This window comes from Alosa pseudoharengus, unplaced genomic scaffold, assembly GCF_046254945.1.
Source record: "Alosa pseudoharengus isolate Yale_2024_CS ecotype anadromous, Long Island Sound unplaced genomic scaffold, YU_APseudo_1.1 YU_APseudo_1.1_scf_20, whole genome shotgun sequence".
Lineage (NCBI taxonomy): Eukaryota > Metazoa > Chordata > Actinopteri > Clupeiformes > Clupeidae > Alosa > Alosa pseudoharengus.
In genome coordinates, this window is record NW_027468664.1 from 30558870 (window position 1) to 30574741 (window position 15872).

Here is a 15872-nt window from a genome sequence, read left to right on the forward strand (position 1 = left end):
GACCAAATGTTTGAGCAAAAATAAGAAGTACCTCAATGTAAGTATCATTTGTGATTGCATTACACCAGATGTGTTCTGAGTTAGGAGTGTTTTACGCATGAGAAGCCTTTTTTATTTTGTTGGTGGGTGGAAACAATATTCAAGGAGAATTAACAAAAAATGAAAGCGCCTCTACCTGACGGACATGATGTCCCTTTCTGATACAAAATGAAATTTTTAGGATGTGAACGTACTTTTTGCTACTGACTGTTGGTCTGTGTCCCTGTTTGTAGAAAGAAAAGAGTCAAGATCCATTTGATGTAAGAGCTAATCTACTACTTCCAACTACAATACATAACAGCAATGGTGATTCAACATCTATCCAATACTATTATATATTATTTTGACATCCTAGAGTTTTTGATTTTAAGCAAACTATTTTTTAAGCTTTAAAAAAACCCTGACCAGACAAGTTAACTAACTGGATTAGCTGGAGCACAGCTTAACTTGTGAATGCAATGGTGGTAATACCTCCCATAAACACACTATTGAACGTGTTGTAAGTCCTCATCATTGACCTTGACATACCCTTTCTTTGTTCTCTTACACAGAAATAACGTTACAAACCACTTAGCTAGATGTCCTTGTCAGAGCCCATGTCACATTTCCACAATTTAGAGGTGCTAGCCTGCTGGCAGGGTTTTGCTCATGCCTTCAGTGATATGTACAGTATTTATTTGGCTTCATCTCTACATCACATCACAACTGTGGTATGGAATGGGTCACTGTGTTTGAATTTATAGAATGGAACTGATTTCAATATTTTGTATGTGCTTCGTAATTTAAAAAAAAAAACAAATGCAATGTCAGTTCACTTTGAAAAATGGCCTGTAAATATTGAAAAAGAAATACAATTTCCTTTGTGTATGAACTGTTTGTTCTTTATACTAGCTTTGAACAAGATTTCAAGTGGCAAATAAATCTGTTTATTAAGTCAACAATGTTATGCACATCAGCTGTTTCTTTCATCACATCCATGTGTACAGGTTTTGCAAGAAGGAAGTGTGTTACGATAAGAAACCAGGCTTTCATTACAGTCTATTTACAACACTGACTTCAGGATCAACGATCAGGTCATTCTTGAGCAGCAGATCTCAGAGTGGAATGGAGGGATCTGCAAATAAACAAGACAAAAACAAGACACATGAATCCACTACTCAATTCATACATTTAAATATTTCAACCACTGTGATGTACAGTATGCAACAAGTTCTGAACTGAGTTGTTGGCAAGTCGTGTGGCAGGATAGAAGGAGAGTTTCTCAATTCAATACTGGTTAGTTTTTTTTTTTTTTTACCTTATTGCTGGTAGTTACTCAATATCACATGGAAGCCAGAGGATTGTAGAATGTAGTGTTCCCCATACATTGACTTATTTGTGGCAGCCCACCACAATATCAAGATTGACCACCACACAATGATTTTCCAAGTTGTACTAAATTGTGCTTAAATCCGGTTAGCATCATAACCACGCTGTGCTAATTTGTAAAAAACTGTTGTATTCAAGTTAATTCTGCAAACCAACTACCACAAATGGAATTCAATTCACTGGTAGAGTGAAAAGTCTATTACATGGAAAGTCAGGGGATTTGATCATATTTTGGTCCAAGTTAAGGAATATCAGTGAATTTGTTTGTAGCATATTCAAAATGTAGTTAGCATTTATCAAAAATAATATTTTCCAGTTAATTTACATGTCTCCCGTGATACTGTAGCTGGTTTTTGTCTGCTCAGGACAAAGACAAACTGTTTCAAACTATAGGGGCAGCCTTGGCCTACTGGTTAGCACTTGTGACCGAAGGGTTGCCGGTTCGAACCCCGACCAGTAGGAACGGCTTAAGTGCCCTTGAGCAAGGCACCTAACCCCTCACTGCTCCCCGAGCGCCGCTGTAGCAGGCAGCTTACTGTGACGGGATTAGTGTGTGCTTCACCGCTGTATGTGTTTCACTAATTCACGTATTGGGATAAATGCAGAGATCAAAAGAGTAACAAACTGTTTTTTTGTCGTCTGTGATTAGGGAATTTCACATTTGACTTAAGAGTGGGAACCCAGTGTTTCCCAAACACAATGTGACTATCATATTGATTTTTTTTTTTTCAATTCATTGATAGGGTGATGCATACCCATCTTGTGTCCCAAACACATTACGAGGTGACAGTAGCCATAATACTAGCCAGACACTATACAGACAGGGAAACGGTCACCATAAATGAGGAAGCATTTAATCTTGATGTAATTCAGCGTCCAACCCTTTCATTCCATATCCCTTCCATTCCCTGCACTACTTAAAAACCGCCTTAAAAATAACTTGATGACAGGAACAAGACTCACCTGAAAGTCAGCTTCATAAATATGAGGACCCTTATTCGTCATCATCAGGGGGGATTCCCAACTCCTCATCCGTCCACTCAGAAGAGTCTGGCCATGGGAAGTGACCCTTCACAGAGAAAAAAAAAGAACAATCAAGTCTATAAACTAGCCTTACATTATTTGTTCTAGATGTAATGCTCCTGTCCCTTAGTTTGTCAGAAACAAAAATATGCATTTTTGGTTAATGAAATGTGAAGACATAATCGCAATACTGCCTAAGCCAGGGGTTCCCAAATTTTTCCACGACAAGGCCCCCCAAATACCACTAGGTTCTGGCCAAGGACCCCCTTGATGTTTTAATAATTAAACCCATCGACAATACTACGGCAAATGTAAAAATACATTAAGCTAATCTAATAATTATTTTAGCCACAACCACATCGCAATGGAGCATACAGTGTGTAAAAAATTTATTTGGGGCTTTCTGCTATATGAGAGCCACCACTCTACTATTATTACCAGTCATTATCATGGGAAATATGTTCAGATATGCGTCACATTATTATAATGGAATTGTATAACAACCCTCATAGTATATTTTAAATGTTTCAAATGTATTTATTTCTTGCTTTTATTTTTCCCTCCAACTTGCGGAGGCCCCCCTGGCACCCCCCCCCCCCCCGCCACGGCCCCCACTTTGAAAACCACTGGCCTAAGCAATACCTCCTGACAGTTGTACATCTAGGCTATGTATGAGCTTGCAGATATCGGATTTACAAATGCTACAGGCAAAGTAAGTATGCATTATCTTTACATTATGGTAACATGGCAGGAAGGACCTCCTGCAAGAACTTTTCCTTGTGTGAAACTTTGTTGTACTTCTCAGGACAGACAAACACTCACCAACACAGCGTCTGGGTCGTGCCAGCAGTGCCACAGAATCCAGAACCACATAGCGCTGGATAGGAGTTCCGACTGGAAAACTTGGTTCTTGGTCAGTTGAGGGGGTGTCCTGTACTGGGGCTCAATGTGTGGGCCACCTCCTGCCCTACAATCACATATTTCACAGGTGAAAGAGCGTCACATGCTAATAATGTACTTAGTATAACTATCTGTTAGGCTTTGGCTACAATTTGCATACCAGAAACATCTGCTCTCAGATTACTATGGTTTATTATATCAAATGAGACAGAGAAAAAAAGGTTGCTATCGAGCAAATTCTAAAACAGACAGTGGAGGGCTGGCTAGCTGTGTTGTAGCATACAGTCATCTGGCTATAGCTGGCTAGCTAGCAAGGTTAGTGATGACCAGAAACTAATACGAGTAGAAATCCAAACACGTAATTCTACAAGTTAGCACTGTTAGGAGCACTGACGCTTAAGTGACATATTATAGTCACTTTATATTTAACAGTATATATACCGTTACCGTTATATTTACCGTAAGGTGCATGCTAATGTTATCTAGCAAGATACATGCTAGTTTCAGCTCATGATAAGCAAACTAATGTTATCCTCACTAGGCATGGCTAACAGTTACCTCCTGACGACTAGTCTCTGTGGCCCTCGTCGAGCGAGCTGCATGCCACCTCGGAGGACACCAAAAGCCCTCCCGAGAGAAGCCATGGTGACTTTATTCTTCTTTCTGTCACAGTTGTGTAGTAGCGCAAAGGCGACCGACTACAAAATGTCACCTTCTCAACACAACATCGACAAGCTAGCAGACCAAGCAACAATCTGCAAGTTCATTGGTGGATTTCTTCTTCGTCATAATTTCTACGGGGCAGGAGGACTACATGACCGCTGTATCTACACCTGCTGTTTCGAAGTACAGTAGTGCAAGTAGGCACACGCGCACAAAGACTAAAAGTCTAAAATGAAAAAAAAGTACTATGAACTTTAGGTCTGAAACCAGCAATTTAACTACGGCATGCACAACCTTACAAAACACCAGACCCTATACTGACAATGCTAGAAACTTTCTTACAAACATTCTGACTTTCTGAAACTTTCTGACTGTATTTTCAGTATAGCCTACTCAGCAACGTAATGCTGTGAAAGGTTTGATTTCATTTTTGCCATGTAGGCTATTCATACCCAGAACATAGAACTGCAAGGTAGCCTAAATCCTGGATGGCACTTGTTTGGCTGTCCTATTATAATTGTATTACCACCAAGATGAATTTTAAGATGATACCACAACGAGCTGCCAGATAATGGCATACATCCAAAATAGCCAAATTATTGCATAGTTTTGTTTTTAATAAACTCCTAAGCCATAGAAATGTAATATGGTATTGGTTCCTCAGTCAGACACTAGGAGGCAGTGCTGCACAGTTTTCAAAGTGGACCTCAGAAAACGTATGCAACTAATGCAATAACAGTATGATCATGCGGCATAAAGAAAGAAAGTAGGAACAAATATTTTTCTCACCCTGTCATCGCATCTCAGCAGGGGTCCTCCTTGTTTTTGAGTCCAGCATAGTCCTCAAGCTGGCAAGTTGTTCCATTGCCATATTTCTAATTCCCCTCTCCTTTCCAATAGAAGTGAGGCATTATTGATATCATCTGAGCTTTTCACTGTTGTGAGATCCTATTAAATGCCTGGCAAGAGTCCAAACACTGTACCATCCACCTTTTTCACTTGGGTGAAAGCAATAACTAGCCCCATATGTGACACAGCCCATCATTTCTGTCACTTCAACAAATGGACTGTATCCCCTATTCATATGGCTGGTGTCGAGACACGAAGGGCACTTTACCTTAAAAAAATAAAAAATAAATAAATAACACAAGGTAAAGATACTTTTGTCAAAGCCACACCATCATGATATTGTGTTTCCTGACACAACTTTGGCATGTTCTCTCCCTGTCTACATCACCAGGAGGCAATCCAGGTCCCGTATCTGAAGCAAGACACACACACACACACACACACACACACACACACACACTCATGCACAGTGTCGAATACACACACAAAAACGTATACACACACACAGCAGTCCTGCCATTAAAAACATTCCCCTGGCAGCAATGATGGAGGGCCATATGGGCCAAAAATTTCCCCTTTGAAAATACATTGAAAGAATATGTGCGTACCGGGGGAAACACGCAGGGAAAAGAGGGCGACTCCAAGTCCCTGACATATTAAAGCGGTTTTAAAGGCAAATATTTTTATTAATCACTGTCGTAGGCATGGAGGTATGGGACCAAATGAGTTGGGTGGGAGACGGCGGTGGCTCCAGATGTGATGGCTCTCCGTGATTAATGGACGAAAGTCACACCATGCCGTGAGATCATACCCCTGCCCTTGCCGCCGCTGTTACCTTTCTCGAGATCAATCTCAGTTGCCCCAGTATGGCAACTGTGCCAAATTGCCGTTCCCCGGTCCAGCACTGGCTCTGAGCCACCGCGGTGCTGCAAAGTTGGACCGCCGAGCCGACCACCGCATGCCACTGACCTGGGATCAGCCTGTGACACATATCGGAAGGAAAACAAAGCACCAGCACAACGCTATGTAAAAGTGTGACTGGGAGTTATTTAAGAGACCAAAACCACCCAGTTGTTTTGGACTCTCCCCATGCGTGTCCGTTTGACAGATGTGGCATGCATAATGCCTGTGGAGCCTGGCCTCGCCCACGCCTCAGACTGCCAGTGCCAGAGAATGTGGGGGAAGAGCAGGACGGAGCACGGTATCAAGCAGCCAATTACACACTGAGCGAAGGACAAGCAACCTTCCCAAAACAACCACTCCTCTCTATCTGCAAGTAGGAGTTCTGCTCCGATAACCGAAAGAAACAAAATCAACAAACATCCAATATAATGATGCTTCTTAACCCTCCTGGATCAGAAAACAAAAAGTTTTTGGGTACATTGCTGAGTCATGAACTTAGTGTTTTGACAGCAAAAACCCTTTCCCAGTCTTTGAGCCATTTGGACGTTGCTCAGAAGACACCGGTCCGGTAATATCCTGTCAGTAAGATCAAACCCGTGTTATGAGCATGTTATTCCAACATCGCCGGAGTACATAAAAACCACACACTTGTGCACTGTAAGTTTCCCTGTGACACTGGGTTGACCTTCCCGTATAGCCGTAGTGGCCACGTGCTGCCGTTATTGAGTCCTCGGGAGACCTGCGGAGGCCACCCCACTGGGTTCCCACAGTGTGGATTTGCCCTGACGAACATCCCTGACGTGAGGGATAAACAGGGTGTGGTGCACATCCTCTCTCTCTCTCTCCCCCTCTGTCTTTTTCTCTCTCTGCGTGCCTTTCTCACTCATTCTCTCTCTATTTCACTCTCTCTGTCCCTTTCTCACTCATTCTCTCTCTATTTCACTCTCTGTCCCTTTCTTACTCATTCTTTCTCTCTGACCCTTTCCCACTCGTTCTCTTTCTCTCTCTCTTTGTCCCTTTCTCACTCGTTCTCTTTCTCTGTCTGTCTCTGTCCCTTTCTCACTCATTCTCTCTCTATTTCACTCTCTCAGTCCCTTTCTCACTCATTCTGTCTCTCTTTGTCCCTTTCTCACTCGTTCTCTTTCTCTGTCTGTCTCTGTCCCTTTCTCACTCATTCTCTCCCTCTCTCTCTCTGTCCCTTTCTCACTCACTATCTCTCTCTCTCTGGCCCGTTCTCACTCATTCTCTCTCTTCTGTCTCTCTCTCTCTGTTCCCAGCTCTCTATCTCATGCCCTCCTTATCTAGTGTTGTAATGTGGACATGGTGCTGACCAGGATTGCTGTAATGCTTATCTTTAGTCTTGCTCCGCTTCAGCCCAACCTGTTGTGCGTATAATTTGATTTTGCTGTGCAGTAATCCTCTCGCTCCGAGAGTGGCTCCCCCGTGGGACCCCCTTCGAGCCAGCCAGTGATTTAATGCAAGTGCTGCTTTTGATTAATTACTGCGTCCACATGTAGGCTTAGTGACTATGCCTCAATACATTGAAATGGAACACAAAGCCTTATGCTATGCGCTGTATAGAAGCACCAGCATGTGCATGTGTGTACGCATGTTTAAGTCCTTGGGCATTATGGAATGCTATGCTTATATATGATGGGAAACCAAGACAATGATGTACTTACACATGCTAATGTCAGTCAGTCAGTCAGTCAGTCATTTTGTGTGACGGGGTATGCTTAGATTTATGTTTCCATTACATTTACTTAGAAGCCATGAAGTCTACCACACACACAGTGTCCACAGGAATATGTTTTTAAACACAAGGCTGGGTACCCACTCTCGAAATGACATCACACACATAGCAGGAGTTATCACTCACAGACATCAGCAACAGGAATGCGGCAACCCTTCCAAAGAATGTGCACGTTGGGAAACGAGACAGAGCTCCATTTGTTATGCCTGCAAGAAAACTGTCTTGTTTTTGAAGGGCATTGTGTTATTGCAGATGATGATGCCAAAATGATCCTAAGGTTCTTTAATGCAATAATTGAACCTGGATTCAAAGGACCTGGTCATACGTGCATAGCACCTATCAGGTTACATCTGCCCAAAAATATACAGCGATTCATCAATGCTGCTGACAGCTTGCAGAAATCACTCATCACACATGCTCCTAGAAAGGCTTAACACACTGGTCTTGTCTGGGCCAAACACTCATCGCCTATCAGACCTGGATTTATCAGATAGTGCAAGATCAGTGCTCTGTAGGAAACTGCGCATAGTGAACTGTGTTTATGCCCTCGGTATTAACACAGAACTCTAAATGCTGCAGCAACAGTAAAATCTTGAGCCCCAGGCCTTTGGAGGCCGTTTGCACCTATACATTAAACATGTGTCTCGTGTGTGTAAAGCAAATCCCTCTTCAGGGTCCAGTGAGTTCTCAGTGACCTGGATGTGATCCAGCGGTCTCCGATGTCTGGACAGGGAGTGCTGCAGGGAGCGTTATCTGAAGTCGTCACTGCCACTGTATATGCTTGGCTGTGACAAATGGCATTTTCCATTTTGTGCTCTGCGTTTTGTTTTCATTTACTGTACGATACCTGAGGCATTTGGGACACAGTTAGGAAAAGGAGAGAGAGAGAAAAAAAAACAGGTATTGAAACCAGAGGGTCTTCTAATTGCAGTTCCAGCTGAGCCAGAGTTTGCCATCAACAAACTGTGAGAGTTTGTAATTTAGGTAACGAGTGTGGGGTGTGTGTGTGTGTTGCATCTGTCCCTCAGAGAGGACTTCTGGTGAGGCTCTGCTGGCCCTTGTGAAATGGCTGATGTCATGAACTCGTGATTTAACAGTAGAATGTGAAGACAGGGCATAGAGAGAAAGAAAGAGCATATGTGAGTTAAAAACATTTAAAATAGGACTAAAGTAAAACAGATTAGGGGAGAAACCAGACATCTATTTTCAGACACTGAACCAGCCCATGGTTAGGCTATTTGCTAAAAACCCCTTTGTTGTTATTTATAAGGCTTTGATGTTGCACAGACATGACAAGTCTTTGATCAAACAAAGAAGATGTTTATTTTATTTAATGCAGTCATACAATACACAGTTTCCAATAGCACATGTGTTCCTTAGATGTTGGACTGCAGTTTGGGCGCTCAAGTCTTCATCACGGTCCCCTCCATGAACTCAGTACTGTCCAGGCACTTCCCACTGCACCTCCAACTACTGCCACTGCAGCCTTCGCTCCCAAAGACAAGCCTGCTGCCCCTAGAGCACACAACACAAACCACATACACACCAAGCCAAGCACAGGTTTAGGTTTAACATGTCATTAAACCATAACATAAAGTGTTAAATTAAACATTTATTTAACATAAAGTAGATGATGCAAAATGGTGAGGCAAGTCCCCCACGCTCGACAGCCAGATGGACTAGCTGCACGAAAAGCTCTCTGTGAGCTTGTTTGTTTTCTGTGGAGTCAGGTGTTTTTGAACCTGTCGCTATTCTGAATGTAATTAGTGGCAATTAGTGTCTACACATCCTTCTTTATTGTAACATGCCGAGTCACTTGGTGCAATACTTAACTGGGTCCGTGTAGACTGACTAATGGACTATTCTGACTAATTAGTCAGAATAACACCAGGTGACCTTCACTTTGTGAATGAGTTTGGTTTACCATTACATTTTACATTACATATTAATTTAGCAGACACTGTTGTCCAAAGTGACTTGCAAATGTCAACTATATTACAAGGGAGCAGCTTGGGGTTAAGTGCCTTGCTCAAGTGCACAGCGGTGGAAGCCGGGAATTGAACCCACACATTTTCATGCTACTGCACGCTAGCCCAGCTCCTTAACCACTACACTACCAGTTCCACCACCACCGTCCACCTTACCAGCTGACTGGAGAGCAGCCACCAAACTCCCAGCTGCCACTCCACCTCCGTTGGTCACTGCAGCACCAGACATCATGCCAGCGGCAGTAGAGCCAGCCGCGATGCCCGCTGAGCCGAAGCCTATGGCAGACAGAGCCGCCGGTACCATGACCAGGGCTCCAACTATAAGACAGCAGAAATTCAAAAACACACAAAACACTAACGACTCAGACTTTGTTCACTCTTCATCTCTGATACAAAAATAGAAGACAATTCAGAGGGCAAATATGTGGAATCAGTCAGAAATAAGGGATTTTACTTACGTGCTCCGATAGTGGCCTTGATCACAACACCCACTGAAACAAAGCAAACATTTTAGAGAGCTTTACAAGTCTCATCTCTGAATTGCCTATAAGCCACACCCTTTCTGGAAGGCTTTTTCTGTTGTGTGTTACACAGACGGTGCATCCCATCTACTCTATTTACAGGCAGCCCCTGTACTGCACCTCTAGTGAATGAGCATGTTAAAATGCTGAAGGATGCTGAAGAGGTTTAGTATCAGAGTGAAAACAAAGGAGAAGAATACAATAGAATATGCTGCTGCTGATGCTAAGTGTGACAGGAAAACAAGTTACTCACCACCGATCATTTTAGATTCGACCAGCTGGCAAGCAACACACTGCTTCTTCGCCAGGAACAGACTCCCTTTTGATTTCCTTTCCAACTCTGAGGCAAAGTGCAGTTATCTGAGCTTGTCAGGGGGAAATAGAGTCTTGATTTAATAGGTGGTTTTCTTCTTCTTCTTCTTTTATGGCTGTCAACCAGCTTTTTGGTGCATAAACGCCACCATCTGGACTGGATGGACTGTGGGCATGGGGTGTAGTATTGTGACCAGTGCTTTAGGGAGAGCCAGTGCACTCAGACAGGAAGTGTCTAAGCCATTAGGGGAGAAGAAGACAGCACTATATAATGGTGGCAACAATGGCCCCGCCCCCTCTTGTTGGTCTCTTATATGCTCTGTGGTTAAGGTGGATGGCGTGCAGTTGGTTTTGTTTGTTTGTTTGTTAAGCTGCTGTAGTCAGGCCAGCGCAATTCAGTGTACGATTGATTACATACACCTGTGGGTGCGGTGTGAAGTAATGGCTACGTAACTTCCTCCCGGATACATAGACCTCTCCAGAATAAGTCCCGCCTCCTAACTTCCGTATCCATCCAACCTTCGGTCGTAAATGTCTATGGGAAATAACATGCCATTTTGAAAGATTGTACCTGTCAAACTCTGTAGGTGACAAAGTAGAAAAAGCTGCTGGGCAGATTGGCCTACACACTTCTGCCATCTAGTTTCCACTGGATTTTTTGATTTTCGGTGCCGTTTAAGTAGTATAGTCTATAGTATACTACTTAAACGGCACCGACAATCAAAAAATCCAGTGGAAACTAGATGGCAGAAGTGTGTAGGCCAATCTGCCCACCAGCTTTTTCTACTTCGCTACCTACAGATGTTTTACACTGCAAAAAATGAATTCTAACCAAGTGTAATTGATCTATATATTAAGATTAAAAAATCTATTTGGTATTGTTTTTAGTATGAAAAGACTAACCTAGCGCCCTCTCAAAAGATCATTTTGACTTAATTTAAGAAGACTTTAACTTATTTTAAGGAGTCTTATCAAGACAAATTTGCTTAACGCACTGGCAGACAAATTTGCTTGTTTTCAAGATGAGATGTCTTAAAATAAGTCTTTTTTTTTTTTAATTAAGTCAAATGATTTCACAAGAAAGCACTAGGTAAGTCTCTTTATACTGAAAACAATACCAACTATTTTTTTATCTTGATATAAGATTAATAACACTTGGTTAGATTTTGTTAGATAAGCAGTTTTTGCAGTGTACCGGTACGATATTTCGAAACGCCATGTTATTTCCCATAGACAATCGCCGCCAGGAAGTTGGATGGATACGGAAGTTACGGAGGCGGGACTTATTCTGGAGAGGTCTATAGAGCTGCACAGTCCCGCCCACAGCCGATGCCGGATGTAAAAAGTCAATGCAATTTCTCCATTGACAATTGCGGTGTAAGCCATAAAAACTTAACTGCACGTGGTAGACTTAAAACCAGCTACGGTTGTACTAAGCGATTGTATATGCTCCTATAGACACCAAGAGTTCGTGGGGCACTAACCTTGTTTTGAGATAAATGCCTTTTATTCGCGATCTCTTGGATAAGTACTTCATTACCCACAATCCTGAACAATCCCACAATCCCACAGTGATGCCTCTGATTGGTGGAAAGGCCGTTATGGTCATAGTTTGAAACTTTGTCAGCGGAAAAATATTGACAAAGATGGCGGAGTTTTTTTACTGCCTATGGCGAAAATCTTAATGTGATTAAAAACTTTCTTGACGAATATTGGTACTTGTATCAACAAGGATTGGGGTTTATACATCACACGAACTTAGTCAGGGCCAATACACTATCAAATAGACCACTGTAAATGTTAGTTTAAACACTCAAACTTTTCAGGTAGGCTAGCACTAGCCGACAGGCTAACCTTTAGCATTTCCGACATTGTATCAAAGATTGTTAAGGCGGAGCAAGATACTTCGTCGTAGTTCATGTCTATGGGCGTGAAATGGGGATCGAATCCTGTCTGCATAAAGAGGCGTGTCGATGACGTATTGACGAGCGTACGTTGCAACCGACCAACAGCAGCAGCATAAATAACCGGCGCGCACCTAATATAAAGTCGATTTTCTCCAGACTGGATTGCTCAAAAATGCTAAAAATGGACCTGAAATGTTCAGAAGGGTTTGAGGATCACGAGAACGTGCCCGAAATTCACATTCCTAACTCTATAGAACCAAGACCTTAGCATATGTGGTGAAATTCTGAGCTATTCCTATAGACTTCAATGGAGCAGTCGCTGCTTCTGCTCTGCATAAAGGGGGATTTTGACCCCCCCCTTGTGCGATCCGGGTTCCCGGAAGTGACTCCTGATGAAATATCTTGCTCCGCCTTAACAATCTTTGATTGTATGTCATTACATAATGCAGCTAACATTAGCCTACATGCTGCAACACAGGTATGAATGTTTTAGTGAGTGTCCAAAGGGGTGAAAGCCACTTTAAATCGGGTCACATTATTGACTGTTGTGTGTCCGAGAGTCAGTTTGTGGGTTTTGTAAGGGTCAGCAGCATGAGGGACAAGACCTACAAAGTTGTGGTGAGTTAAGCAGGGAGGTTGGTAACGTTAATGCTGCTAGCAGTGCTAGTTAACATTAGCTAGGCTACTGTAGCCTTCATACTGTATGATTCATATCAATCATTAACCTAGGAATACTTTGTGCATTTAATGAACATTTTGTGTAATAATTCACGGCAAATTAATAAACTGAATATGGTGGTCCAAGAGCAGACCATGCATCAGCCCGACTGAGCAGTGATGACAGCATAGGATGAGTCAGGTAACGTTACGAAGCACTGCCGTTAACGTTAACCGCTTTCACACACACGATATAAAATACACGATGATAAATATAAAATTCAATATCAAAACACTATTATTTACACGATTACTCCTGAAATAACTGCTATTAACTGCACATTCACTATATAAAAATCACTGTTTGGAGGAAAGGGTTCGCATACTGTCGCCGGTTTTGAAATGATTTCGCGCTGGTTCGTGCATTGCTTATATATTATTCAGTGAGGCGCGGTGGTTTATGGGATGAGTAGTTCCTTCGCTCGGAAAGGAAAATATGTACACAGTCTTGTACCTTTGACTTTTTTTGGATTTTCTCTTCGTTTTTTCACTCGAAATTATATGTTGTAGGCTTATGAGTTATGCCGTAGCTGGTTAGCCTAAGACATGCTGTAAAACTCTTTAGATACGGATTTTTCCAAACGTCAATGGGACAAATGAATGGGAATCTTACATCCGGCACCTAACCGCGTTTTGGCTGTGGGCGGGACTGTGCAGCTCTATTAAGGGGTGCTCTAGCGAATTGTTTGGAACGCACGTTGCCGTCGCTGGTAGGAAGTAGGACCATTCGTTCATTGCATCTTTTGCGGAGAGGTTGTGCCAGAACTACACGCTGGGCATTGCTCTAACAGTAACTTGTTTTGAAGTGTCTGACTCCAGCACATGCCAGTCTTAAGTGCCATCCATTCTACTAAGCACCACAGCACTACCGAGTCTGCCTTATGTCTCCGACTCCGCTAACGCATCGTGCCAACAATGCCCCTTAGCTGTTGTGGAATCGTGTAACCTACAGCCTCTCGGGGCTTATTGCTTAACTAAGTACTCCCGATTGCTAATTTCTAACAGCATAGCAGTACACAGCAGGCTGCAGCCACAGGCTCATTTTACACCATGTGACGCAAAAGTACACAATATAAAGATATAAACAAGATAACTCCATAATAAATCAAACAAAGTGTACAGAAAGTAAATATAGGTAAAGTGATAGTTATAAAAGTAGTGGAAGACACGAAATATAGGGCCCTATCATGACAGTCTAATGCGCATCGTCACTCCTCAAAAGCTTATTCAAATTTAGTCGGATGTCCAGTCCACATTGGGAGGGGTTTTGTTATCGAACGTCGAGCGCATGGTGCAATTAGGTGTTCCTACAGTGGGTCCCAGTCAGGGGCGTAGCCAGGATTATTTTATAGGGGGGGCCAGCTGGGTCCAGACTTTTTATTGGGGTGGCACTTGGGAATCAAAACTACTATTTAAAAACTACTCAAAAAGTTTTGAAGATTAGGATAGCCTATTTTAATAATGGTAATAAATTGTGTAAAGCCAACACTGATACACAGGTCAGTTTGTTGTCCACTCCAAATCATTTTCCATAAGCCAATAAATACTACAAATATTGTATTCAGATATTTAATCTTATACTGATGGCCAAACTATATTTCTTTCTGATATCCACTCTAAGTACTTGGCTGTAAGTAACATGGCTCTGAATTAAGAAATTAACCCTTAGAACCCTAGACTGTTTTAAGGGCTTTTCCACTACCTTTAGTTATAAGCATTTATCCTGGTCATTGTAAGTGCCATTTACACATGCTATATTTTTTTCAGAACAGTCTAGGCTACCCAGATCTGCCACCAATTCATATTAATACTTGCATTGATTTAATTTAGATTTTTAAATAATACAAAGACAAAAAGCATATTATACCATTCTTATTTTGAAATGTATCTCTGTCAGCTGGACATGACTTTCATGTGGTTGTGGCTAGATGGGATACAGCTAAGAACGGAAGTCATGTAACAGATAGTGAAATCTCCATTGAAATCTCCATAGAAATAAACATTATAACCTAACCCTAACCCTTAGCTGTATCCCTTCTAGCCACCACCCTTTCATGTACTGTATGTGTAGGGCAGACTGTCCTGAATCTGGCAATATAAGAACCATGGTGGAGGGGGGCTTTGGGGCTGACCAATTTACAGACATGTGGTGTGCGCCTTACAGAAATAAATGCCATTTTTTTTATTTAGTAATGAAAAATGCCCTTTCTGCGCTCCATATCTGTGACACGAACTGATCTGACCTGACTGACCCCGAGTTTGCGTGTTCTGTGTGTACACTCATGATGATTCTAAAACAACTTTTTACTGCATTGTCATGAACAAAGTGAAGGCAAAAAGGTGTTTTTTTGTCGAATAAATTGGGATGCAATGTGAGTCTCGAATTGGATGCCATGCTGGGATCTCAAAACCGCATTAACATACTTTGCCATAGAGAAACACATGATAGCGTTGGATTATGAACATGCCTTGCCACTACAACACACAAAAACGTGGGGTAAGTGGAGCTATATGAAGTTATTATTTTGATGTCATTTCGTCTGTTTTATAACCCAGAAGGATGGGTTGGTATCAAATGATAGCTCTGTATCTCCTCTTTCATCTGACATGCGTGGCATATCTATCCGATCACGGGTTCGTGAGTAGGGCCTAATTCAAACGATAGTTGGTTTTTGTACATGATGTTATTTTGCAGTCACGTTGTCTGTTTTGATTGATTTTTGATTTTTTTTTTCATAGGGCCTACTTGATCGCACAGGCAAGAGTTTAGTCTCGTTGGAAAGCCCCACTTCTGCTCTGTCGCGCAATTAAAGTTTCATCTCGCTGCGATGAACAGTTCTGGAGCAATGTAACAAAGAACTCAGGCAAAGCAGCCTCTGCCTGACCAGCTATGGCAAGAACCACACGCAGTCAGCAAATTATGTTTTTT

General features: G+C 42.2%; 2 protein-coding genes across 2 annotated transcripts; both read right to left on the reverse strand.

Annotated features, from left to right (window-relative positions):
* Window positions 1–942: 942 nt before the first annotated feature.
* Window positions 943–4055, reverse strand: ndufb2 (NADH:ubiquinone oxidoreductase subunit B2). Its single transcript, XM_076297078.1, has 4 exons — window positions 3889–4055; window positions 3253–3397; window positions 2371–2476; window positions 943–1153 (listed from the first exon to the last, which is right to left on the reverse strand). Exons 1-3 carry the CDS (start codon window positions 3972–3974, stop codon window positions 2402–2404), a joined length of 306 nt encoding a protein of 101 aa, XP_076153193.1. The 5' UTR covers window positions 3975–4055; the 3' UTR covers window positions 943–1153; window positions 2371–2401.
* A 4766-nt stretch (window positions 4056–8821) lies between these two features.
* Window positions 8822–10476, reverse strand: LOC143136745 (interferon alpha-inducible protein 27-like protein 1). Its single transcript, XM_076297441.1, has 4 exons — window positions 10261–10476; window positions 9945–9977; window positions 9643–9804; window positions 8822–9013 (listed from the first exon to the last, which is right to left on the reverse strand). The coding sequence occupies exons 1-4, from the start codon at window positions 10268–10270 to the stop codon at window positions 8913–8915; spliced, it is 306 nt and encodes a 101-aa protein (XP_076153556.1). The 5' UTR covers window positions 10271–10476; the 3' UTR covers window positions 8822–8912.
* Between the last annotated feature and the right edge of the window lie 5396 nt (window positions 10477–15872).